Genomic DNA, 26,589 nt, shown 5'->3' with positions numbered 1-26,589 from the left:
GACATTTTCCCCACATGCAAAATCATGCAAAAGGTAAATACTGAGGCGGAGGGATACAAACACTATTGCAGAACATGGCCGTCACCTCCGTCATGTCCTCTCCCGCAGTCCCGCCCCCTCAACTGACACCGCCCTCTGATTGGATCACAACTTCGCACGTCAGCTTTCCATTGGCTCCCCGGCGGGTCAATCGCCTGCTAATGTCACTGACGTCGGTCGTACAGTGGGTACGCTGTGTCGCCTGGGTGGACAGTTTAGTTACTTCAACATTAAATGGAATAAAATGCCGCCGATCCGTGTAAATAAAGACGCCGCTTCAGAGCACTTATTTAATGCTTGTTAACTCGACGCGGGTCACCTCTGGAGCGGGTGGCGGAAGGCCTGTAGTCGGTGTTTATCAGCAATACTTCAGGGTAAGTGGAGTGATACATTTCCTTCCTGCGTCTTTTTTCCCTTCGCACGGGTCCAGACTGTGCTCGCCGCGTTTATTTTTTTTTAAAATAAAGCTAAAAGTTATGGCTAACAACACTCTCGGTTTACATAATGCGGACTCGCGGCGTTCGGACGAACGCGAAATATCCGCACGGGGGGTTAAAAGTAGTGCGTACTCTCAGCGCTCCCAGCCGAGCTGCTATGGAGAGAGTGAAGAAGGTAATGGCTGTCGGTCGGACTCGTAACTCGGAAAAAAATTGTGAAATGGCCTGTTTGGAGTCACGCTGGCTCGCCTCGCTGCTCCGACCACTCGGCCACGGCTTGTTTGTGGGAGTACGCGTGGCTTGGTTAACAGTCGGGGACAGGTGACGCGACGGCAGTGTCGGCGTCCCAAACATGTCAGACCTCGGTCCTGGAGGCTACCTGTCTGCCGTCAGAGGCCCCCCGCTCGGTCTCCAGACTCCATCTGTCACCGCGGCTGCAGGATTCCAGCTCCCCAGTCCTCATCCCACTTCATCTTCTCACGTTCTAATCTCATTCCAGCAGCATATTGGTTCCTTAACACCAAATCCGACACGGTTCCTCGCGGGGTGATAGGAGAAGTGCACACTACACGTCAGTAAAGGAGCTATTGTTCAAATCTCTCCGTGCGTCGTTTTATCGTGTTTCTGTCTCTTGTTTGGAAAGATTAAAATCGTTTTGTTTCTGCCTGGTTCATCCACATAATGAAAGTTATTTTTAACAGAGGAAGGGAATCTCCTCGTTGGCCCCCCAAAAAATGAATGCTTCTGTCTGCATATCAAGCTGATTTAATGCTTGGATATTGCATATAAGGTTGATAATGTTTAGAACCGCAAGTTAATGCTTCTGAAGTAATGCCATTTGTAAATTGGAAAGCCCTTTTATATCTGCTTTTAATGTTGGGCATTATAAAAGCAAACATTATTTTGATGAATCCACAACTTGGAAGGTCTCTGGCTTTATAAATACACGTTGGGATTGCAAACCAAAAAAATGGAATTGTGCCACATTGATGCATAATTTACTGAATATGGAAGTATTACCTTCAAATTAAAATATCCCAAGCTGCTGTTGTTTTCTTCTTCCAACATACAGTACATACTATAGATTTAAGAATGACCATGATGAGAATTCAAGAAATTCTCATCTTGGAAGTCTTTGTTTCTATTTAAATTTGACTCTTTATTGTCATACATACGTGTAACACTGCAGTCTGTATTTGAATTAGTCGCAAAACACACAATAGTATTGTAATTGAATGATCCAATAGCTACTTGAAAAGTATAGTGTATTTTGAATAGAGAAGTCTTCTATTATAATAATTGCAGTTCAATGAAGGTGTTTTTTCAGCCTAAAGTGAGAAAATGATTAACTTTCCAATCATAATCAATTTTATTTTAGATGCATTTGTATTGGCAATCCAGTCCTTTCTCTCTCTCTCTCTATATATATATATATATATATATAGATAGATAGATAGATAGATAGATAGATAGATCAACGAAATACGGTCTGAAAGCAAATCTTGTTTATTTTTAGTTTATAAGCTATTATCAAATCATCAATTATCTATTACCCACTTGCTATAAGAGTCACTATAAAATTGGACATCTATCAAATTACTAGAAAAGAAAACTAAATATTGGGTCACTTCTTTAAAAAGGATAACTTGCTGCTCCAAGAGTGTTTTTTTGTTGTTTTTTTTAAAGCCGGTTTACCTGTATTCCCCCTACACTTTGGCATTTATCCCACTCGGAACAAATTAGGGCACTGATCATGGTCGTACGTGTTGAGCGGCTGGCCGGCGCACCTCTGATTTCCTCTGCCCTCCCAGGGTAGATAACCAAAGCTGCTGGGCAGAAGTAGGCCAGTTTGACGGGTGATCCTGCGCCGCGAGGCGTCCCTGCAGATGGATTCATCCCAACATCTGTAGGTAGTTCAGTCCCACTGATCAGCAGCAGAGATTGCACCAATAATTCCTCTTCCCACCAGACTTTTTGTTGTAATGGCTCATATGTGCTTTGGACGGAGTAGAAAAAGACTTTTCTTTTCGGGGGAATTTTAAAGCGACACCTTTTTTGTTTGGATTACGCAGGTTCCCAGGACGTGTTTCTCTACTGGACCCGTGGCAGGATCAACATATTGGTTGGCCAAAGCGGTTGTTGTCATAAAAGAAAGTATTTATTAAAATGCTTAAGATAATATTTACCTCGAAGTGCGGCGTCTCAGTGGTCGGACTTGAGCTGACAAAGCTGTGAATGGAAGCCAAGATGAACAGAATTATGCAGGTTTTCCACAGCAACGGTTTCTGAAGACCGTATTCATTTCTTGACATGTTGGCATTATTTGAGCTGTGGGAAATCCAACGATTGTGCCTCCTGACAGATGATGGCCAACTAGATGAATAAACACTTAAAGAAATGATGATAAATTATGTTTATCTTGTACCGTTGGCCAAACTCATTTGATGACAATAAAGCCTTTCTCTAAAACTGAGTAATGTGAAGATACGTTTTTAGTACATTGGGGTTTTTTTTTCAAAGAATAACTTTAACGCAGACGTTATTGAAATGCCGAAGGCGTGCTGAGGAAATGGCAAACATTTACCCTTTTGTTAAATTACAAATTAAGTTTTCTTCAGGTTGTCCTTCAAAATCATTGATAATTGTGAGTTTCTTTTTTGGTGAACATTTTAAGAAAACAGCTCAGTGAGTTGCTTTTCATTGGGGAACTTACTCAATATCAGCTATACACATTTGTTGTATGAGCTGTGAGGTGTTTCTTCAATAAGACACGTGTCTCTGTTGACAGATTTTTATGATTTGTTTTTCATATTTTCTCTTGGTTTTTGTCAGTTAAAAGAGGAACAGTAAAACCTCACGGCATCTGAATAAAATCTTTGTGGCTTGTATGGTTACATACACATCTTGGCTTTGAGATAAGCAGTATTATTCACAAATATTATTCATACTGTCATATATTTAGACATGCTATTACAGATTGTAGTTATGATGAAGAAACATTTGAACGTTTTAGCACGCTGTCCGTCATACTGTCGGGTGCCTTGTGAAACGTGGCAACATTATTAAAGATAGACCGCTTGTGGTGCTGAAACCACTAGGAAATGAATTGAAAAGTCAATTGACACGAGCTTCTGTCAAGACATATTTTAGGAAAATATGGCGCCAAACACTCTAATTTTCCTCAGTTGTGATGGTTGCTTCTTTTTTTTTTTGTTGATGGAGTATTAACTAAATTATCTTTGGAGATTGGTTTTATGTTTGGATAAATTAATGAGTTTTAGAAGTCCACGTTGGACTGATTTCATCATTATCCTGCGCCCTGTAGTCAAAATTGTTTTATAATGAGAATGGGAATATTTAAAACTCTGCTTGTATTGCCTGCAGGCGACTTTAAGCTGTTGGTCCTTTTAACTGAGCTGTGTGTAGCACCACATCTTCTCAGGTGTCGGGGTTGATGTCAGAGTCCTGACAGTCTTTGGAGCGTAAATTCTTGCCGTCCGCCATTGGAGATTGAGCCAGAGAGGTTGTCCAGAGTCCCAATCCAAACCCTCATCTGAGAGCCGCGGACGGGCAAACTCTGCTGCAAGTAATGTTTGAGGCACCGAGCATTTATCTCAGGGCTCTGGCACGTCTCATTGGCTACCGCGTAATCCGCTAAAGGTCACTGCCACTAATTACACTCCTCCAAAACAGACAGATGCATACCCTGTGAGCTTGATTGCGCTCTCCTTCTGCAGAAGAATATTCCGGGGGGGTTGCGTAACCATCGCATGGATGATGCAATAACATATGCATCGCTCGTTTTTTATCAGAGTGACAGAGTTCCCTCCTTAAGATAATGAGGCGAACCTGCTCCGCCTATAAGTCACTCATCCGCTCCCGGCGCGCTTGTTTTGTACACTGTCTTCCAGCGGCTGTTTGGACTGACTCGTAAACTATGTCTTTTCTGCCTCGCCGGCCTCCCGTATGTCACCGTGCACGTTTGACTCGGCGGGATCCGGGGCCGAGCCGCAGCCGAGCGGCGACCTCGTTATCTTGGTGTCCAATCAGTCCGGCGGCCGAGCTCCTAATTGAGCCATCAGCGCCTTAAGGGGGAAGAGGAGGGATGAACGTGTCAATTACAGTAATGAGGGGGCAGCCATGCAGAGTGCAGTCAGGGAGAGAGAGGAAGGCCAGACAGAAGCCTCGCAGTGCATCCCCACGCTGGCAAATTTAGTCAGAAGGGAAAAGGTTTAAAAAAAAAACAAACATATATATAAATTGTCCCTCTTGCTGTACGGTGTTTCTCCATGTTGTGTTGTGGTGACTGTTTTAGAGCTGGTAGCCAATGGATGAGCTGTTGTGCTGCTCAGCAGAACCATGGAGGTATGAAAAGCTCCACCTTGGGCCAGTGTCAGTTTGGTGTCACTGTTGAATTGTTGGAAAATGCCAATAATCAGAAGATTAGATTTGGATCTCCTCAAACCGGTAATATTCCTTTGGGAGTCTGCTAACTGCATGCTGTATCTTAAATGATTGCATTTAGGACATTTACCAATAAATTGGTAATGGAGTTCCTCTCGCACAGCAATAGTTTATCTGACATTTGTCAATTTGGGCTAATGGCGTCAGCGGTAAAGCCGCGACTGTTAATTAGATTGTTTTTCTCAGTTTTAACAAAGAAAATGTGGGAAAATGTGAAAATACTCTATATGTGTATGTCTCTGCTTTGAACTAATACTGAACCGAGCTGTGGAGTGTGTGTGTGTTCAAGGTCAAGCTTGGAGGTTTGTTATCCCTTTTTCCTTTTCATTCTTTTTTTTTGCTCCCCACTGTGAACATGTCCGTCAACATTGGTGTTTAAAAAATAAATAAATAAATAACTGTACTTCACTTTCCATTATCTGTTATATTGAACCGTTCACATATTGATTTTAAAACCACTTCAAGAGATAAGTTACCACTTAAGATCTCACAGTGAGGCCTGGAACATCATGTTTTGCTTTTCGTTTTTTTTGTGAGACTATCTAAAGAATTGGATGTGTTGTGACTGAAGTTATCAAAAAGGTATTAAAGATAAGATGTCATGCTACAGTATTAGTCCCCATCTGTCCAGAACCACAAGGCTGTCTTTATTCCACTCAATGTTCACTTCATCTCCCTCACTTGGGTGAAACACTTGTAAAAGGTGAATGGATAGATGTATGTCTTTTATTTTTTTCCACCAAGAATACACTAAATGTTTAAAACAATGACTGAAATATGTTCGGTGAACCAACGCACACATAAAAAGATGACCAGCAGCGTATTCAGTTCTCTCAAAGATGTAAGAATTCCTCACTTTTTAATGATCTGTTGCAGAGTGACTCCCGTTATTTGAATTCTGAACAGATTAAACGAGCCCTGAGCAAATAAACAACTCAGATATCTAGTCTCAAATGTTCCGCCACCGACGACCGTCTGACTTCATAGGCGCCGCCTCTTCTCGGAAGCGGCCCGCGTCATTTGCGGCGTCTCGACTCCAGATGACGGCTGAGAGCCTGGAAGCTCCCGACTGCTGTTTCTAACACCTCCGCTCACCGTTGTCGACCCTCGTTGGCAGGCGGCCGCGCCAAAATCCCAACTCTGAACTTTGCCATCAGAGGGACTCGCCTCTGGCAGCGAAGGAACTTGCGCAATGGCGAGGATGTAGCGTTACAGCTGACACCTGGTCCGCTCAGTCAGATTAGTATTGGTGTTGGTACCAATACAGCACATCACACATGGACATCTCTGGAAATCAGTCGGCCAGCGAGCGGAAAGTGTATGACAGGATATGAAGACCAGCTGCCGCCGGTGCAGGTGGCCGTCGTACCGACTGCGAACTTTACCCTGGAAAACAAAGAAGAGTTGGCGACGACGTCCACGCGATCGATACGTCACGCCGCCGTCCATACGCGACGTCTCGGGGTTCGTCCCAGCCATCATTAGAGGTGAAGCTAATCTGCCACGAGTGCTAACATCTTCTGATTAATTCTCAAGCCGGACGTGTGTTGAAATGTGGCTCACGTAGGCCCCATGTGCACTCCAGTGGCGTTTTTCAATTTTTTTCCGTCTGGCCTAACAACAATCCCACAGGAAAGCGCGAACGTGGCGGGTCAAGACTGGAGGGGAAAGCGTGACGCCTGCTGCAGCAGCTTAGCCCATGTGTAGGAAGGAGAATGGCTTTGAGGTGAATACAGAGTGGAGTTCTAAATGTGAGAGGATGACTTTTTGTTCAGTTTTCACTCTCGCTACTTAGCTGCGGTTCAGTGTGTTGTTGGCACTTTGTCATTCCTAAACGAAGCTAAATACCTCAACCTTGTTCGCTTCTCTCTGTGAATGCTGAGGACTGGATCGTGTTCTTGATGGTTTTTTACTCACAAATTACAAACAAAAAGATGTTTCTCTGTGCAACTTAACAAAAATATAAATTCTTCAGAATTTTTTTTTTTTTAAGACAAATGACACTAATTGGACTGTTTCACTCCTGACCAGTAGAATCATGTAACACTTGCTCTATTTGAATAATGATCATTTATATTTTTACTTTTCATTTAAAGGAATTTTTTTTCAATATGGGTGGAAGGGGCTTTTTTTTATCATAACAATTATTTCAGCCAATAACCTCATGACCTACTATTCTATTGATGCTCCATGTTGATTTTAACATGCGTAATACATATTTGAGGGTGGGTGCTGCGGATCCTTTGGGTCCGGAGTTTGTCTTCGGCACTGCTGCACAAGCTAAAGGTCACAAGAAGAGGCAGGAAATTCTCCCAATGTGGAGGTCTTTCTGTTCTGAGAATGAATCCATAATAAAACATCGGAGTCCTCTCGCGTGCTGAAGTGCCTGAGTTAATGCAGCGGACCAGCCATCCTGAATGCAGAGCATCAGCACGGCACCAGGCTGCGTTTAATGAAATGTTGTGATTAATATATGACTCGCTGAGCAACCCGGCTGTGAAGGTAAATCACAGCTGTAGATATCTTAAAAGCTCTCACCGCAGGCAGGATAAAGTGCAGCTGTATCCATGACTTAATGAATTATAACACTTAAACATGATGCTGCTGTCTGTATGGCGCTTTCTAAATATTTATCAGCGAGGCAGGTGATATGTTAAAGTGGAGCGGCTTCACATCAATACATCCCTCGAACCAGCGTAGAGGGCGGACGGCTTCTCCAGTGTCAAATCTGTTTGTTGGAGGGACGGCTCGGAGATTTGAGCTACAGCAGAGTTCTCAAGGATTTCCTATTCACCCATTCTCCACTGTTCTCATTTATTTATTCATGGGTATCAGGCCTTCATACAAATGGTAATGGCGATTTCAAGGTATGCCCGACATAAAGACTCCCCGGCAGTGACTCAGAGCGCACACAAAGATGGAAGGCCCACACGTACGATGTTGCAGCGCAGTCGACAAAGAACTTCTTATGTTGCTGAGACAAACTTTAGTTTCTCATACAGAAAATATCATGATATTGATTTTTTTTGAGGTGAAATGTCTTGATGCACGGCCACGATCGATGCAGTTTTTCGAGCCTTTGCGAAGCCGCCTTGACTGTTACTTTTTCCCCCACTGAATCAGCTATTAAAGGTCTTAAAGCTGCCCACTGACTTTCCTTTTCACGGAGGCCCGCTCTGACTTTCCTTCAAAGTGATACCACATTGATTGTTTCGGCAGTGGCACCCAGTGGCCCTAAAGAGGGCTAAAGCATCATGCGTGTGTGTGTGTGTGGGGGGGGTAAAATGCTGACTATGTTAAAGTGCTTAGCTCTGTGCAAGGCCGCAATGAATCAGCTTGAGCATCGATTATTCCATTTAATTGATCCATGTGGCATGTATTTACTCAGAAGAACAGCATTATATCTCTGTTATACTGTAAGTCACCAATTGATTTGCCAATGATGGGAGGAAACGTTGTGTTTGCTTGAATTCCGATTCCAGATTATAGCCCTGACATCGTAACTTTTAGGAACGTGAAACAATAGTTACTCAGCGAGGCATCAGCAATCACACTTTGAGGGAAAATCCTTGAATACATTTGACATTCACTTATCAGTGATTGACCCTGTTTGTCAATATGAATGATGTCAGAGTCCATTATTCTATATTTTAGACGAGCTGAGCGTTCACGGCTTGTTTTCTAAGATAGTAAGTGACTTAAAATGTATAATTGAGGTGATACCATTTCTTTAGTCGTGAGTCACTTTGTCACTAGTTTTTTTTTAAGCCCCAATAACACAAGCGCTCGCTGTGTTCTGGATGTTCGTTTGACACACCAATGGTGCTCAAAGTCACTGAAACCTGAACCTTTTGAAAACACTCTCTCTCCATGTAAACAGTGAAAATGGAACTTTTCTGCACCGCTGGTACTGCACATGTGCACTACGGTTGCGGCGTAGATCACTTGAATGGTTACGGCATATGGTTTTGTAGTCTGTGATTTGTCTGAGATGAATAGATGCTTGTTGGCCTCATTCAGAGTCGTCTGTCGTCCGCTGGTCTCTGTGGAGGCGAGCGGCGCTGCTCACTTGAGTGTCTTCGCAGGTGAACTTGGGAAATACTTCCTTTTGCTGTGTCTTGAGTCCTCTTACTGCCAGATTGGGTAACGCTATTATAGGCTCGTATGACGATATTTTTTTAAATATATTTCACGTGAATATTTACTTAAGCATTGATATTTTTGAACAGCCTTTGTCTGGGATGTACCTCATCTTCAAGCATTACGAGCTTTGACCAGATGTATAGATGTGTGTGTGTGTTTTGGATGGGGTTTTTTTTGGGGGGGGGGGTTAAATAGCAATTTTCAATTGGATTTGCAACAGAAAATGCAGCGTTCATTGCTGAACCTTGTCGTCTTTCAGTTTCACGATGTTGAACTCTGCCTGTTTGGACTGAGTCTTGGAGCCCCGCCGCGCACACATGATCTGTTTTCCATGTTTTGAAATGGTTTGTTTGAGCGTTCCACTGAATGCAACTTGTGATTCAGCTGCAATCTGTGCTGGCTGGTGTCTCCTCTGCCCTCGTGATCACACAGCACAGTTGTCTTTGTTGCCCTCCCATTTAATTTATTGGAACATTGTCATGTTATTTTCATCTTCTCATGTGACAAGAATTTGATAACCTAATGTTTTATGAAGCAGTGCCCTTCCTGAACAGATTTAACCCCCCCCCCCCCTGCTTGTAGCTACTCCTATTTTGAGTTTTTGTACTTTTGGGCGCATTTGAGTAATGTTGTGTTTTCTTTCTGTCACGCAGGAGAGGAGTGACGTCCTCCTCGCTGCAGGGACGTTTGCCGCTTTGGTCGTGGTCGAAGAAACGATGAACTGAGCTCTTTTCAACTTCTCCACATCACACATCTTCCACACCGCCCTCTCCTCATTCGCCTTCCCGTTGGGGGAAAACAAAACAAAAAAAACGAGCCGACGTCGTTGTCTCACCGCACCTGGTCAGAGAAATGTGCGCGCGCACGTGTCCTGGGATGCATGACTGTGTCTGAGCGTGTTTGGACTGCACTTCCTCTCTCACCTGCCGAGAGACGCTTCTCCACTTGATCGACTGCGACGTTTGTCTTCACAACTGCAAAGCATCATGGGTAGGAAAAAGATTCAGATCCAACGGATCACCGACGAAAGGAACAAGCAGGTGAGTCTCAGTCATATGGAACACATTGGTTTTTTGTTTCTTTATCTGAAAACATCAGAAAGGTGACTTAATGTGGCAAAATATACTTTTAACTTAATACTTGTGCTGCAAAAACAAACTGGTGTTGATGTTGATGTGTATCACCTAAATATTCTTGTTTATTTGTGAAAAATTACTGCAAATGAAGTAAAAAAAACATAACTTTTTAGAAATCTGCCAACCTTAGAAATGACCTATCCAACTTCTTATTATAGGTTAATATTATTCTTCTCTCTAACAGTAGATGATAACAGAAAGAGGACTTTAATGAACAGATCTAGTCTGTCACTTGTGTCAGAACAGGTCATTTTTTTAGTTCTTCTTCTGTTTGCCTTTTAATTTATACTCCCGATTTTGTCACAAGACAACATGTGGCGTGTCACTGTGCTCTGCTGTTCGCTGCTGTTTGAATTTATGCCACAGAATGGATCCAGGTGAACAGTAAAGAAGAAATAAGCAGCTTTCAAGTACATTCTTTTTGACAGCTTTTAATAACAAACACGGCGGTTCAGTCGTCAAAGCAGCCTCACTGGAGCTGATTAAAGAGGCTCCTCCATGTTCGCTTGAGGATTTGAAATACGTTGTTGTTTTTACTACAACAAACAGCTCAGTGGATTGAACAGCAACATAATGTTTCGGTGTCAAGGTGATGTGCAGCTGAAATAATCTGCAGTCTGCATGCGTTTATGTCGGCTTAACAGTAAAACTGAGCGCAGCTGTTACACAGATTTCCATTTTCCATCCAAAAAAATCAGCCATTAAACTGTTTGGAACATTTATTTTTCTTCATCCTTCGTCCTGGCCTTAGACAAAGCCATATAATTGCTTCCATGAGCAATGGGGAATTGAGAAAGTATAACTTTGAGGGGTGATAATCCATGGATTTTCAGTTTTCAGTGGGAAATTAGGATGTTTCAGTCAGTTTTAGTGAGCAAATCCGACGTCACAACACAGCGATGGGAGATAGTATTTACTGCACACCTTGTTCTGATTAAAGCAGGAATAAACCTAAACTTGGTCGTTACCCATCTGATTACAAAAACCATCAGCATTTCCAAATGTTCAGCAAAATCTTTGTATTTTCAGCTGGAATGTTGATTCATACGGTTTGTAACGTTTTGCAGATTACGTGGGCGCCTCGCTTGCTGACTGTTTTTGGTTGCCATAGCAACAATCCCAAATTAAACATCACTCACACGACAACATTTATACATTGACAGAGAAAATATTACTAACCACAGCGTACCTCATCCCCCGTTCAAACAAGTTTGCCAACAACAAAAACTCTTTAGTAATTCCAAATGTGTCGAAGTGAAGTCTGTGGATAATGTTGACTTTACGAGCATAAATTCAGCCGCGTGTCGGTTTATACTAGATAAATCAGTGCTGTTGGTCATATTTCTGGCGATTAAGAGCCGTCTAAATGTTCACAATGAGCAAGAACTGTGAAAATTGTTCTCTCCCAAAAGAAAAATAGTGACGTTGTAATGTTCTCCCAGCCCCGCTGTGGGAGTTCTTGCATACACATATGTTGTGTGATTGGTCAGAAATTTGTAATTGTGGTTGATTTTTGGAAAAGAGGTCATGCAGCCTACGCGCTTTCTCTCCCCCCCTACCCCCATTTCTTCTTGGGATTTCTGCTCTTGTGTTTCTCCTTAAGTATGAAACTTTCTGTGACTTTAAGGAAACAAAGTACTCGTCTCTACTCATGTGGAGTATGTGTCAACTTGTTGCCTGTTTCCTGTTCTCACTCGGATGTGGGACTTTCCCAACCGATAACTCTCCTGTTCGGAAATGCCTGAATGCAGCATTATTCAGCCGTTTTTAATTGAGAGGTCCAGCTACTTTAGTTATTATACAATTATATGTTAAAAAGAAAAAGAAAAGAAAAAACAAACGTGAAAAGATTATGCATCAAGCAGAAGACTTTACTTTTCAAAAAGGTTGATTTTGAATCCGTGTTTACTTTAGCTTGCTGAAGAAAAACAAAAATCTGTGCAAAATCTCAGGATGTGCAGCCAAAAGGAAAACCATAACTTTGAGCACATTCGACGTTGTGTTCTTCACCGTCTAGAAATCATTTAGTTTTTGGACTCGGGTCATGACTGCACGGCTCTATTGTTGATTTGGCTTCATGCTCGTGCCATTGTCCTCCTCTAAGTGTCCGTCTTTTCAGCTGTGAAAGGTCTCGAGTATTCCAAAGCAGGCTGTTCCTAGAAATGTGCCCTTTTTTTTTTTTTTTTTTTCCTCCCTGAGCTCCATTTGTGGTTTTCTTCTTCTTTTTCTTCTTTTGGCTGTGCGACGCTGCCACCCCCTCTTCACAGTAGTGATGACGCTGAGTGAGCGATGAAGAAGCGTCTCAGCTCTGCCAAACAAAGTGCTTTGTGACTCCGCTGAAAAGTTTAATTGTGTTTCCATCACACCACAGAGGAGTTCGCCTCGTGCTCTCTTCTCCGCGGTTTTGGGGGGAAATCTTCAAGCACATTTATTTTTCCATGACTGGATTTCTTTTGGCACATTTTCAGCTAAAAGTATAAACATTTGGAACTCAATGGACGCTTCCATTGACTTCTGCTTGTGTCGTGTTTGTTTTCCCAGCTGGGTTGAATGAGATCTCAAAAACCTCGTCTTTCTTTAAGAATATTTTGAAATCCTGACAACAATTAGGCTATTTTTGCGAACCGTCAATGAATATTTGGTTTTTTACTCTAATTCCACATCTCAACAGCTCTAAACTATCTATGCAGACAGATTTTGTTACACGGATGATGATGTCCAAAATACAGACTTTTAAAAGTTTATGTCTCGAGTCATGTAATGTTTCTGACATTCAAAGTCACTTAATATAACAGTCACATTGGTAGAAGCTGGTTCAAATCCCTTTTTGACTTCAGAACTGCTTCAGTCCTTCATGACGGGGATTTAAAACGCTGCCCAAAATTGGTGAGTGTGGACGTGTGTGGTGAGTTGGTGATGTAACTTCAGCCTCTTCGCTAGTCAGCAGCAGCAATATTAGTCATGCAAACCAATTAGTGGCAGTACAGTGGTGATACACGTTCGCAAAAGGATGGAGATGATGAGCAACAATAGTCGGGGAGGCTGCGGTGGCTTCAGAACTCTCAATTGTTTGCAAAGTCTGTTAACAAGTTTCACACGACGAGCAGCCCGACTCTGTCGCAACCAGGCAGAATGGATCCATGCTGTCAAGTTGTTTATGCCAAATTCTGACCATTTGAATGTGGCAGCATAAATTACGACTCGTCAGAAGGGCAAACTAACCTTCCAGTTCTCTAATTTCAATGAACCTGTATGAAGCATAACCTCAGCTTCTTGTTTTTAGCTGACAGGAGTGACAGCACGTGTGGTTTTCTGCCGCTGTAGCCCATCTGCTTCAAGGTTGCGTTGGGAGATGGTCTCATGCATAACTCTAATAATCGTGTCTCGGAAATGAGGACGCTTCAGTATTGACGCTGGAATCGACTACATTGTGTTTCATTGGTGGCTCTTTATGATGAATGCACACGAAACACTTCTCTATTATCTGTCTGCCATTGTTATCTAATGTGTTTGTCTGTTATTTGGCTGAATGTATTTTCCGCACCACAAGTCAGCTGAAGTATCACTCACAGGTCATCAACGTTTCCTGAATTATCAATTAGGTTTTGCTCCTCTTTGTGTGTGGATCGCTGCAGACCTGTTCACAGGGAAGTGTTTACATCACTCCCATCATTGTAACCATGGAAAATAAACTTGAGGGATTGAAGGCAGTGACAAGGAGAGGCTATATTTATATGCGTCATCCCAAGTAATCAGCTTCAACACATTAACTCGCCACAAGTCACAAACCACAGAACTGTTGCTTTCTGTTCCCTCCATCTTGAACTTTCTCTCATCTCCCGTCTTCAACAGGTCACGTTTACGAAGCGAAAGTTCGGTTTGATGAAGAAAGCGTACGAGCTGAGCGTGCTGTGCGACTGTGAGATCGCCCTGATTATCTTCAACCACGCAAACAAGCTGTTCCAGTACGCCAGCACCGACATGGACAAGGTCCTGCTCAAATACACCGAGTACAACGAGCCGCATGAGAGCCGGACCAACGCCGACATCATCGAGGTAAATCCACCATACCGGTGTGTGTTCGTGATTTCAGGGATCTTTTCACCAGGAAACTTGTTGATGTTTAAACATTTAAAAAAAAAATGGTTATTATGTCACAGAACATGTGATAAAAAAAAATTCACTCAAAATTATTTTCTGTGGGGAAAATAGGAATTTTACACAAAGGAATAAAGAATTCGCCTCAGAAATTTTTGTTTTAGACCTTTTATTTTCTTTACTTTTCAAGTAAAATCCCCTTGCCTGGTTAAATGACCACCTCAACAAACTCAAGGTTTTTTACATGACTGATCAACTCTTTCTGTTTTATATTCTCAAGACTTTGAGAAAGAAAGGTTTCAATGGTTGTGACAGTCCAGAGCCGGACGGTGAAGACTCCATCGACCAAAGTCCCCTTAATGATGACAAGTATCGCAAAACCACAGAAGACCTGGATGTTCTCTTTAAACGCTACGGAGTAAGTTTGTCAAAGTTATGCAGAGTTTTGTAGCTGCACTTTGTTCTGCTTCCCCTTTGACTCGCTGGCCGGACATTTGTGTTTATCTTCTGTCTCGTCAACCAGAAACTGCAACAAGTGTGAAGTTCCTCTAACTGCATGTTTCACACTTGCGTCATCATAATCTACTGAAAACATAATATATTTATGATCATCATAGAATATAACGGCTATGTTACCTGTTTGATAGGCTGGTCTTATATTTGGCTTTAGGTTTTGAGTCGTTCAAGAAGATATGACCGATGGATTTCCTGCAGCCCCAGACTTTGTTTTTACTACTGTATGCTGACGATACTCACCTGTTACTTCCTATTGAATTTGACTTTCACAACTGTGGTTTTTCACACTTGTTGTTCCTGTTCACATTAAAAACTTGACACAGCAAAATGTTCATGTGGAGCCACTCATCTGTATTAGTAAGCATGACTTAGGGAGTCACGTTGTGTTTCATACAGGATGTGTGTGTCCACGCCTGAACCGTGAGAGAAAGGAGAGATTCTTTGTTCAGGTGCAGAAAGTAAACTAAACACCACTACTGTGGGTTCTTGAGCAAGGCCACTGAACACTCTTTCTGTTTTTCTTTCTCTCTTTCTTGACTTTTCGTCTTTGTTTTTGTTGTTTTTGATCATTTTTATTTCAGACATATTCATTACATACATGTATCATAGTACAGATATCTCATGTATACAAAGTCACTCATACCACACATGCACACAAAACAGAAATTGTGTCTGGAAAGAAGAAGGAAGAAGCGAAACTTATTTGACTTACTCCTTGTCGATCTAAAGCATATTATTATTATTAATCAGTGTTTTAAAGCTAATGATCTCTGGAAGCTTCTGGTTCAGTGAGGAAAAGTGAAACACTACACAAGTTTCAGCTTTATCAACACGTAACAAACCATATTATAGCTTTTCACTATGTTTTTGTGAACTAATATAGAAATGTCTTACATGTTTACGAGCAAAATGTGTTATAGTTTAGATGTACACTTTTCAGTGTCCGTTGTGATGGTGGTAATGATGCATAAAGTGACTGAGCGCGGCCAGAAAGTGAAACTCTGCTGTTCTTGCAGCAGTCGGCAGCTCCGGCCCAGACCTTCTCCATGCCCGTCACCGTCCAGGCGTCCAATCAAAGCACACTGCAGTTCAGTAATCCCGGCAACGCACTGGTAACTACCTCCTACGTGACATCGCCGTCGCTCACCGATACCCACCTCCTGTCGCCACAGCAACCGGCCCTTCAGAGAAACACAGTGTCTCCTGGGTTGCCACAGCGACCAGCGAGTGCAGGTGAGCGAGTGATCTTGTGCAGCACCAGTGGGGCCGTCAAATGAAAACCAAGGGGAGAAAACGAAGGGTAGATGATTCTCAGCTCAGGGACGCGTTGTTTATTTCCACCCTGTTTGTGTTTGTGGAAGAGGCTCTGTGTTTTAGGACGTACTGCATGTAGATTTCTGCAGAATGAGATGATTCACTGTGCAGGGAGGAGAACATGTCTGCTCTGCACTAATTTGACCTGTGTGACAATCCTTGTGCAATTTTTGACTTTTGCGCCACATTTTATTGGGGCGGTTCGAGCTACATGGAATTTCTAATGACCACAGTAAATGGCAGTAAACAGTTCTCTACCAAAAATGGTAGTAATTCAGCTCCCACTTAAAGTCCAGTTTGTACTTAATTGGACCAAACCATTGAAGCTTAATAACCTCAGATGTGTTGTTTTTCTCTATTTTAAAAATGTAACATGTTTTGGTCAATAAATTTGTTTTCTTTATCTTTTTATCTACAGGCGCTCTTCTTAGTGGCGACCTTAATAATTCAAATGGAGGATGTCCAAGTCCAGTCCGTGAGTATCCGTCTGATTATTTCACTGGATTTGTTCTAAACATGAGATTTGTCCTTGTGGTTATTTCTTTTGTTCTGTGCCAAGTGTCCATTGGGTGGTCTGATGAGTTATTAACATTTCATTCCTCCTCCACCTTGGCGGGATCAGAAGATAAAAAAAAAAAAGAAAAGAAAAGAAATATTCTCTCCACAACCTCTGAAACTTAAATGTAGCAAAGATGGCATTTGTATTTGTTAAATATTTATACAATCTTATTGACAATGAGACGTTTATAGATCCAAAATTGTTTGTTATTATCAAAGGCCGTCAAAGAATTTGACAAATAGGGAGGAAATGTGTCTCTGCATCAATAATCCTGAACATTTACTCGGGGTGGCATTTACTTTACAAGGACCTTTATTCTGTCGACGCTGACGCGTCTTTAAATGATCTGCTCTCTGAGCAGAATAACAGTTTGAATTGGAAACCTTTGGAGGATTGCGTAAAGCCCCTTTGAGGGCGCATGCTGCCTGTCCTCCCCACCGTCTGCATTCACCTGTTTGATTTCGCTATTGATTCCCGTCCATTCGCACCTCCGTCTCCCCACAGCTAATGGATACACCAGTGCCAGGGCCTCCCCAGGCCTCCTCACTGTTTCCAACGGCAACAGCCTGGGGAAAGTAGTCCCGGCCAAGTCTCCACCCCCACCTCCCAGCCCCCAGATGGTCAACAGCCGCAAGCCAGACCTCCGAGTCATCACCGGCGGAAAGAGCCTCATGCAGATGGTGAGCTTAACTGAGCCGCGATTGTAAAGTCGAGCCTTCGCTGAGTTTACGTCGTGATACTTCTTAAAGGCCCCCGGGGAACAATGTCAAGTGAAACCTGTCTGTTTTAAGTGTTTCCTTTTCAAGGGAGAAAGGCTTTTTCACATTTCATTGACATTTTCAGCAGCCAAGAGGCTTTTGTATTGGATGCATATTTCGTGAATGCCCTCTAGTGCGAGATGAGTCATGAGACGTTTGACTTTGTTTCAGAAGAAGAGAAAAGGACTGAATTAAATGTGGACCTTTTCTAAATTGTTTTTTTTTTTTTTTTACAATACTATTGCCTCTCCCTGGGATGTCAGTCTTTTGCAAATAAGACGCCATGTACATCGACACAGGAAGTAGTAATACTAACAAAGCATACTTCATCCCCCTTAAAGCAAAAACAATCAGGTAGTTGTCCTACTATAAAAAGTAATTTCAAATGTGTAGAAGTGAAGTCTCAGTATAGTATTGCCTTTAAGGGCGTAATTTTATATGTGAGGATCTAAAGGTCGAGGCAAACTGTAGAAAATAAATCATGAGTAATTTCTTGCGGCTTGTTCTCGACACATCATCTGAGCAGAACTTTCCTGGTGTCCTTGATCTGCTCTGTGATTGGCCAGAACTTTGTATAGAGCGAGTCTGATGCAGCAAGGCAAAGGCGCTACGTAAGGTTTTGGCGAAGTATGAGAATTCCTGGACAAAATTTGTTCTTGCCACTTTGAGAAAACCCCAAATGTCTCTGTTCTCGCAGAGTGTGTGTCCACCTTGAGACCGAAGACAAATGTGCAGACTGAGATTCACAATGTAAACGGGTTTTTTCATTGCCCAACAAATGAGATCGAACATTTTACTCAAACGATGAACTTCAGGAATCAGCCGCAGGGTAAGCAGCCTGTCAGAAGGCCGTTTGCCATCATCTCACCTGGAGTCTGTCACTTTAACTCCAGTGTTTTGTTATTTTGTCAAGCAGTCAATGAAATCTCTATGAATCACCGTTAAACTTCTTTGTCTGTACTGGCGCTAACGGTGTTTGCTGGAAACACCGGAGGCTGTGGTTCAGTTAAACAGACTGTATGTAAAGATGAGGTCCTCAAAAGTGAATCTCTGAGATTCTGAGTGAAGCAAACAATGGTTAAAGAAAAACACTTGTAATCACAGTGATTGTTGTAGCGATCAATAGGAGGGAAAACCACTCGAAGCAGCTTGTCAGTCACTGCAAATACCTGATTAGGCATAAATGAACTTTAAATGGCAGTTTACCCTAACATATTTCTCATTTCAAATTTCTTTAATAATATATATAGATTTTTTTTTTATTACAGGCCTGTCCTTTATGATGACAAATTAGATTACTGAATGCCGATCCAGAGAGTTACTTATATCTCAGTTGTAATTATAAATCAAGAAAGATTAAAAGCTTAAATGAGCTAAACACACAGAATATAAATTGGCCACATTGAACAAGAAAACATCAGTATCACTTTATATAATATAATATAATATAATATAATATAATATAATATAATATAATATAATATAATATAATATAATATAATATAATATAATATAATATAATATAATATAATATAATATCAAAGAAGTCCCATTGTACATCATTTAGTATAAATTCTTTACATTTCTTTGATTATCTACTATTTACCTGATGAAGTTAAAATGTAAGGAAATCTCACCATGTGCTATTTTGAATTGTGATTTTATTTCAATATAAGTAAATACTTTGTATTTTATGAGGTGATACATTTGATACATTGATGATTGATTGTTATATTGTGATTCAACTTCCAGTAAAGCTTTCTGATCACAATATAATAGTTTCCCACTGGAATATTATTGTATACGACAGAATTGTGATCTGAACTGCTCCCATGGCAGTGATCAAGCTTTATGTAGTGGGTTTTCTGGAGTCTTCTCACACATTGTGCACTTTTCAGAGTCAAACTCCACATGGAAAATCTTTACTTGTCGCTTTAATTTTGATTCCTCAAAGTCAGTTGAATCAGGTCATCTGGGCTCAGTCACGAGTCTTTGAAGACGACGCCTGCTCGTCGAGGGACGGCATGAAATGATGGATAAGGGACGAAATGTCCTCGAAGACATTTGATCAAGTCCAAGTTGACCTGATTCAATTTGCTTTCAGTTGTCTCCTACCTGTACTCAGGATAAATGTGTGAATACAATAATCTCAACTCGACATGCAAACATGTTCATCAACTGATGTGAAAGAAGTCGGCAACAAAAAGCTATCAGGTTGATATTCAGGGCTCAGACACACAGAAAGAAGCTGTTAAAGCACTGTGAGTAGTTTTAGTACTGTTTTTTTTTTTTTTTAATCGCTTGGCTGTTGTAACCCTCTTTGTTACCACCCTTTGCAGACAGAGGATGAGCTGGAGTTGGTAAACGAGGTGATTTCTCCTCACGTCAGTCACTCGCATGAGTCGGCGGCAGTCGACTGTCGGTCCGGTGTTAGCATGAAGCAGAACTGTGCAGGAGTCCCATCGTTTGTCCTGGTCTTGTTCCACCCGCATTTTCTTGGGATGGTCGTCAGTTTGTGGTTCCTCACTCAGACTGCATGTGGTTCAAGAGGCTCATGGACTTGTTAGTTCCAGCAGCCGGATCACCAAAACTTCCAACTCGGCACACGGATCAGTTTGTTTCGGCTCAAGCGTATCTCAAGCGCTCCGGGCAGTTTGACATCAGGCCCCATTTACCTCAGGGTAGGATGCCGTGGAGAGCATGGGTGTCTCTTCTCATGTCGGCGTTTGTGGTGCCAAGCACCGCTCAGCATGTCGCCACTCACCACCGTCCACCCAAAGACGTGCCCATTGGAGACGTTTCAGAAACTAACGTGCTTTACATTAAAGGCATTCCACTCAAATGTACCGTCAGTCACAACTTTTGTTTAACCTTAAATCGGGTGATTAGGAGGATTTAGCTTCGGTGTTTAACAATTACGATTTGATGGGAATATAACTGAATCTGTCCAATTTGTTTTGTTTGGATTAAACAAAGAAAGCTAAATATGGATTAACGTTGATATAGGAGTAAATAAAATAGGGATAGGTTGTCGCTATAATAGATGTCAAGAGAATAGGATTAAATACTGTAGATAAAATCTGAATAGATGTCGGTGATACTGGGGGTACATAGTTAAAATAGAATTAATTGTATAGAAAAAGTGTTGATGCGATTGGGTATATTGAACCGGAGTTTATAGAATAAATTAATATAATAACAGTTGATTGATAGCATAGGATAGATAAGTAGTAAGTCAATAGTTAGAGATGATTTGTTAATAGAAATTAACTTTCAAATTCAGCCTTGCAATGGACAGTCATGATTTCCTAAACAATGATTTTGTTTTTTTTAAATTAACTTAAAGAGCAGAACATGGACGTGTTTTAAACTTTGTATAATCTCGTGCTAATTTGAGACAAACGCACTGCTTTCCGCCGCCGCTGGTGGCGGCTGTCAGTCCTCCTCCTTTATAATTCTCCTCAAAGTTGACAGGCAAGATTCTCATTTTCCAGAAGATAGTGATTAATTCTCATCGCCCCGCCACCCCCTCCTCAATTCCTCACAAAGGCAGATAATTGAATCTGGCTCCTCTCTCCGCTCCGTCTCTCTCTTCTCTCTGTAAATTCAGAGCTACTGTCATAACTCCAGATGAATGTTTCCTCTCAGGACCAGCAGCCTCACAGGCAGTAATTCTGCTCGGAGATGATTCTCCTGCACTCTTTGGTCTTTTTACGCTTTTATCAGTGATATAATTCAACTGTAGCAGACTCTGAGGGCGAACGTTCCCTCGCACATTTGTCTCTTTCAGTGCAGCTATAATAATGAAACCTCCTGGCAGCAGATCCAGCAGCCTGTCTGCTGCGCCGCGATGGAGAAAAACACAATGTCTTTCGGTGCCGACGCGCCGCCTTCACCTGTTTCACGTCCCGTTCCAGTGAAACACGGAGAAGCTTGTTTAGCTGCAGTGCAGTTCACTGCAGGAGTGGACTGTCAGGACTTTACTGACATCCACTGGAGAACCAGGAGACGAGCCGTCGTCAGATTAACGTCACACAAGACACGTTTCGTCTGAACAGAGTTCATCCTGGAGTTAATTTAAGTACTTCTCACACTGCAGGTATATAACTTAACCTTCAATTATTTATTAATATTACACAGTTTACATGGGGTTTTCTTTGAAACCACCTAGTTCTTCTTCCTGTTGTAGGAAATTGATTGTTTTAAACTTTTATTTTCACAAGTTTGGGGTTTCTATGAGACTTTTTTTTGACGTGTTCTAGTCCAGAGAATTAAGGCAAACTTGATTTCCTCCATTAACAGGGTGAATGAAACATTGACACGGGTTTACATAAGAAGAAATGAAAGTTATCTTTGTTTTATATGGAAACCAACCAATGGAAAATATGACAGAAAAGTTAACTAACTGATAGGTCATCGACATGAAAAGAACTTCATGTGGGGACAAACATCTGCGTGTTAAAGCCAAAATAAAGCAAAGATAATTATTGCTTTAAAAACTCACACAGGAAAAAGAGGATCAGGTCTGTGTTACTTGTACAACAGATGTTTGAAAGATTTTTAGTGTTTTAAATGTGACAAGGTAAGAAATAGGGTTGAATGGATTGCCTTTAATGTATTTCTTGTACACACTCATACCCAGGAAGTTGTCTTTTGACGCATGTCATCAAGAACGTCTTCACAGTAAATCCCGTCCCGACGCCGAGATTTACTTGACGCCGGCGCATCATTACGAGTCCAGCCATGTGCACATCCGTCATTCCCGGCATGTTGAGAGACTCACATGATTTGGCACGAGCCGTACGTTCGCGAACAAGCGGGGTCCGCGACGTCGACGTGACGCTCCCGTTGCTCCTCTCCGCAGAACGCGCAGCGGCTAGCGGCCGGAGCGCAGGTGGCCCAAACCCTCACCACGCCGGTGGTCTCCGTGGCCACGCCGAGCCTCCTGGCACAGGGGCTGCCCTTCTCCGCCATGCCGACGGCGTACAACACAGGTGAGGCACACGCACATCAAAAACCCTGAGTGGTATTGTTTACGATACAAATAAACTCGTCACAAAATGAGCGCATAAGAGACGTCGGTGACTAAATAAATCCAAATCGCTATTCAGACTGACTGAAGTCCTGTCTCCTCTCTCAGAGTACCAGCTGACCAGTGCTGACATCACCGCCTTGCACGCGTTGGCATCACCTGGCGGCCTGCTGCCCACCACGTGGCAGCAGCAGCAGACCATCTCCCAGCAACCGCAGCAACAGCAACAACCGCCGCAGCAGCAAACGCAGCAGCAACTGAATCTGGCGTCGCTCAGCAACCTGGTGTAAGTGTTTCCTCCGTGTTCTGACCGGCCGGGTGTCACCCAGGTGGAGGGGCGGTGGCGGTGGCGGGGTGTGTTTCTCTTGGTGGCTCAGTCTGCTGATAACCTTCTCCTTAACGCTGAACTACTTACCGACCTCCCCAGTCGGCTTGCATGATTTCCATACCATGACCTGATATGCAAGCGATTCACATCCTTTTTTTTTTTTTTTTTTGAGTGAACTGGTCTCTCACCAGCATCTCACCATCTCTTCCATAACATCAATCTGAAGTTTCTTCTCGCCGTCGACGGGACAATTTTGTGGCACAAAACGTTCCGGGGAACATAGGAGGAGAGAAGTGACGCGAGCGGCATGAGATGAAATGCACATATGAGGGGAACGTCTCGGTGAGCCACAGGGCTCCCCGTCTGCTCAAACTGTATTCTCCTCTCCGATTCAGCGTCATGTTTACACGACCTCAGCCCGTATGGAGACGCTTCCGTACGTCAGCTGTCCCACTTGGCTTTGAAAGACGCCGCTATTCCTGCTGGAGGTCACGCATCTTTCCGTGGTTGTAAACGTCTGAATAAAGAGGCTTTTGTTTGGCCCCTTCAGCTGCCACTTACCCCAAAGCAAGTCTATAAAGCAAAAAAAAAAAAGACTCATTCTGGCTCTAAAAATAGAATCAAGATGCAGCTTACAACCACAAAGCATGATAATGTGGAGAATATTTACAAGTACAGTACCTCCCAGTCCTGAAATAAACTATGTGGGTACGCAATGCTAAAAGTGATAGCTCGATGAAACTGGCGTCTAAATGTTATTTAATTTTCTAGGAAAAACTAAAACCAATGAGAGGGCGTAGCTGATTTTCTAGTAACTTTAGGAACGTAGTGAAAATGTACTTGCAGCATGGAGCATAAACAGGACATGATGGATTTTAGTTGTTCGTCTCCATCGACTGTTGTTGTTCAGCCCATGGAGAAAAAATACCACCACGATAATCTAACTTACATTGTTTTGATTTTAGCGCAGCACACAGAAGATAACAGTATCAACTTGTCCTTGTTGACAACGAAGCCCTGAGCTGCAAAGCCTCCACTTGATTCGATTAAAACTTAAAATGAATGGTATTCAGTATTTGTCCTATTTATAGAAAGGAGCATATTTTGGTAAACACCCATAAAATGCCTCAGATGATTTATGTCAGTATCTTAACTCTTCCATTCCGGCGGACTGACGAGAGTCATCAGTGTGTCACACATTTATAACGCCGACCGTCAAACAAATACAATGAAATGTCTAGAAATTGTACGTCCACGATCATAAAATCCAGTCATAACAGACAGAAATTCCAGTATTCGATTTGCATCTTGAGAGCCTGGAAGAGTTAGTCAGCTGCAGGAAGCGGGACCGGGACGAGGACCGAGGTCTGGGCCTTGGCCCTGGACCGGGTCTTGGTTTTTTTGGGGGGGGGTTTTGGTGGCATGAAGAGCAGATGGTTGAAGTGTGTCCTCTCCTCTCGTCCACAGCATGTGGGGCGTGGACAAACAGAGCAGCGAGCTGTCTAGCCAGGTGTCCAGTCTGGCTGCCAACCTGAGGTGAACAGCCACTGTTAGTGTGTGCGTGTGTGAAGTGTCATGAGCGTGTCTGTAGGGGGGGGCTCGTCGTCCACTGCACCTTGACACAAACATTTGTACTTTAAATGAAAGTTTTCGGACAAAACGTACATTTTACAATATGTATTCTTATATAAAAGCAGAGCTGGGCCCCGTTCCCTGCTTTACTATTTGACAAGGACGCAACAGCGAAATGTAAACAAGCCAAAACAAAACAAACGGCTCATCGCAATAGATTCAATTGAGGCTAACGAGGATCTGAGCAAGTCTCATTAATCATTCAACGTGAATTAAATTGCTCCTCATAAGCTGCACCTCTGGCTTTTTTTCATGGTCACGCACATGAAACACACATCATCTCGTAAGAGCAACGTGTTTTCTTTCCAGAGCATTAACATCCGTAAATATCACAGTTGAAATGTTAACTGCGATTGTAAGAAGTATTCTGGATTTAGTGAAATAAGTGGTAACGGTGTGGCTCGTTGCTGTCTAGTTATTTTCTTTCCATTTTCAGCTGAAGTCCTTTAACTCTAAAATAAATCCTCTGTCCGTTGAGGACCAAACATATGCAAGAATAAAATCCTGTAAAATATCGAAATGCATCAAAAAAGATGGGAGATAAAACACGTGGCTTAAACGCTGGGGGTTTTCCACTTGTGGAAAAAGGAAATAAGTCATGCTTTTGCATTCAAAGTAGCATATTTTTGCCCCTCGAGGGCCACCGTAGTCACACTGCAGTCAGACAGAAGTGCAAACTGCTTCACGGCTGAGCAGAAAGCGTGCCGATGTTTCTCTCGCTTGTGTGTTTGAAAATGAGAAAAACGTCTGGATTTGATTGTGTGCCGAAGACGGAAGTTTGTGTTTCTCATGCTGGGACATCATCAACATTATTGCTGTTGTTGGGGAAGAAAAGGAAGAAAAAAGGAAAAGTGATCTGCAATAATGTTTCACACCTTTGTTTTCACACACATGCCTCCTGATCCACCTGCTCCCTTCGGTTTCCCCTCCAACGTTTTGTTTTCTTCCCACAGTGTTGGCTCTCCGTCCAACCTGCTCTTGGGTAGAGATGAGTGGTTGGGCCGGTACTGTATCACACTTCCTGTTTCCTGTGTGTCTGTGCTTCTGGCTGCCCCCCCCCCCCCCCCCCCCCCCCCCAAAAAAAAAAAAAGAATATACGCATGTTGGCGGCTGCAGTCAAATAGGAAAAACAGGCGTAGTTCCAGCCTCCGCCATGTTTGTGTTTGTCGTCTTCACGTCACAGCTGACTCACCGCACTCCGCCTCGTCACACCACCATCTCACGCTTCCTCGGCTGTTCTGTTGATCTTTTTAGGAGCAGTTGGGGTGTTTTTTTTTTTTTTCTTCTTCTTTCTTCTGCTTTTAAAAGGCTCAGAGTCGAGTGTGTGATCAGTCGATGGCGTGTGGCTTCTCCCTGTCGGTGCTGTGCATTGTAATGTGGGTTTCTGTCTCCACGCCGTCGCCGCGTGGCTAACCTTGTCGTCATGTTGTCTTTCTTTTTTCCTTTTTTTTTTGCTTTCCCTCTCCGTTCTGGCCCTCATCTACCCCCCCCCCCCCCGTCTTCTTCCTGTCCGTGACCCTGTCTCCAGGCCGGTGACCAACATACCTCAGGGCGCCATGCTGACCGTCAACACCAACTCCAGCGTGAGCATCAAGTCGGAGCCCGTGTCGCCCGGGCGGGACCGCAGCACCCCGTGCCCCCCTCCCTCCACCACGCCGTCCTCCGCCGCGGGGGGCGCCATCCTGACCGCCCCGCCGCAGTACCCCGGCTCGCTGCTGTGCCTGGAGCCGCCCACCGGCCGCTCGCCCGCCGACAGCGTGAGCAGCAACGCCAGCTCCTTCGAGGGCAGCGACCGCGACGACGCCGCGGGAGGCGGCGGCGGGGGAGGAGGTGGCGGCGGGGGAGGCGGCGGGAGCGCCGGCGCCTCGACGGGAGCCGCCGCCCGATCGGTGCCCGCCCGACTTCAGCCCCTCCGCGGAGCTGCTGAGGGTGTCGAACGACCCGGAGCAGGAAGGGGGAAACATCAAGCGCATGAGGCTGGATGCCTGGGTCACATAGAGCGAGCGGCGCCGCCTCCTGCCCACAGTGAAGCTTTGGTGACTCCTAAACGTCCACAAAACACACTCACACACACACACACACACACACACACTCACTCACTCACTCACTCACTCACTCACTCACTTGCTCACT

General features: G+C 43.3%; 1 protein-coding gene across 1 annotated transcript; it reads left to right on the top strand.

Annotated features, from left to right (window-relative positions):
* The first annotated feature begins 233 nt into the window (after window positions 1-233).
* Window positions 234-26,589, top strand: LOC308144761 (myocyte-specific enhancer factor 2D homolog). The gene is given in 13 exon segments (XM_080515966.1): window positions 234-413; window positions 9,737-10,123; window positions 14,072-14,275; window positions 14,598-14,735; window positions 15,850-16,066; window positions 16,566-16,622; window positions 17,211-17,386; window positions 22,329-22,458; window positions 22,605-22,782; window positions 24,292-24,360; window positions 25,410-25,460; window positions 25,985-26,282; window positions 26,284-26,589. Coding segments are annotated over 12 exon segments (1,743 nt in total). The 5' UTR covers window positions 234-413; window positions 9,737-10,069; the 3' UTR covers window positions 26,455-26,589.

This window comes from Blennius ocellaris, assembly GCF_963422515.1.
Source record: "Blennius ocellaris genome assembly, chromosome: 20".
Taxonomy (NCBI): Eukaryota; Metazoa; Chordata; class Actinopteri; order Blenniiformes; family Blenniidae; genus Blennius; species Blennius ocellaris.
The sequence above is the reverse complement of the archived record's forward strand: the minus strand, read 5'-3'. Positions and strand labels throughout refer to the sequence as shown.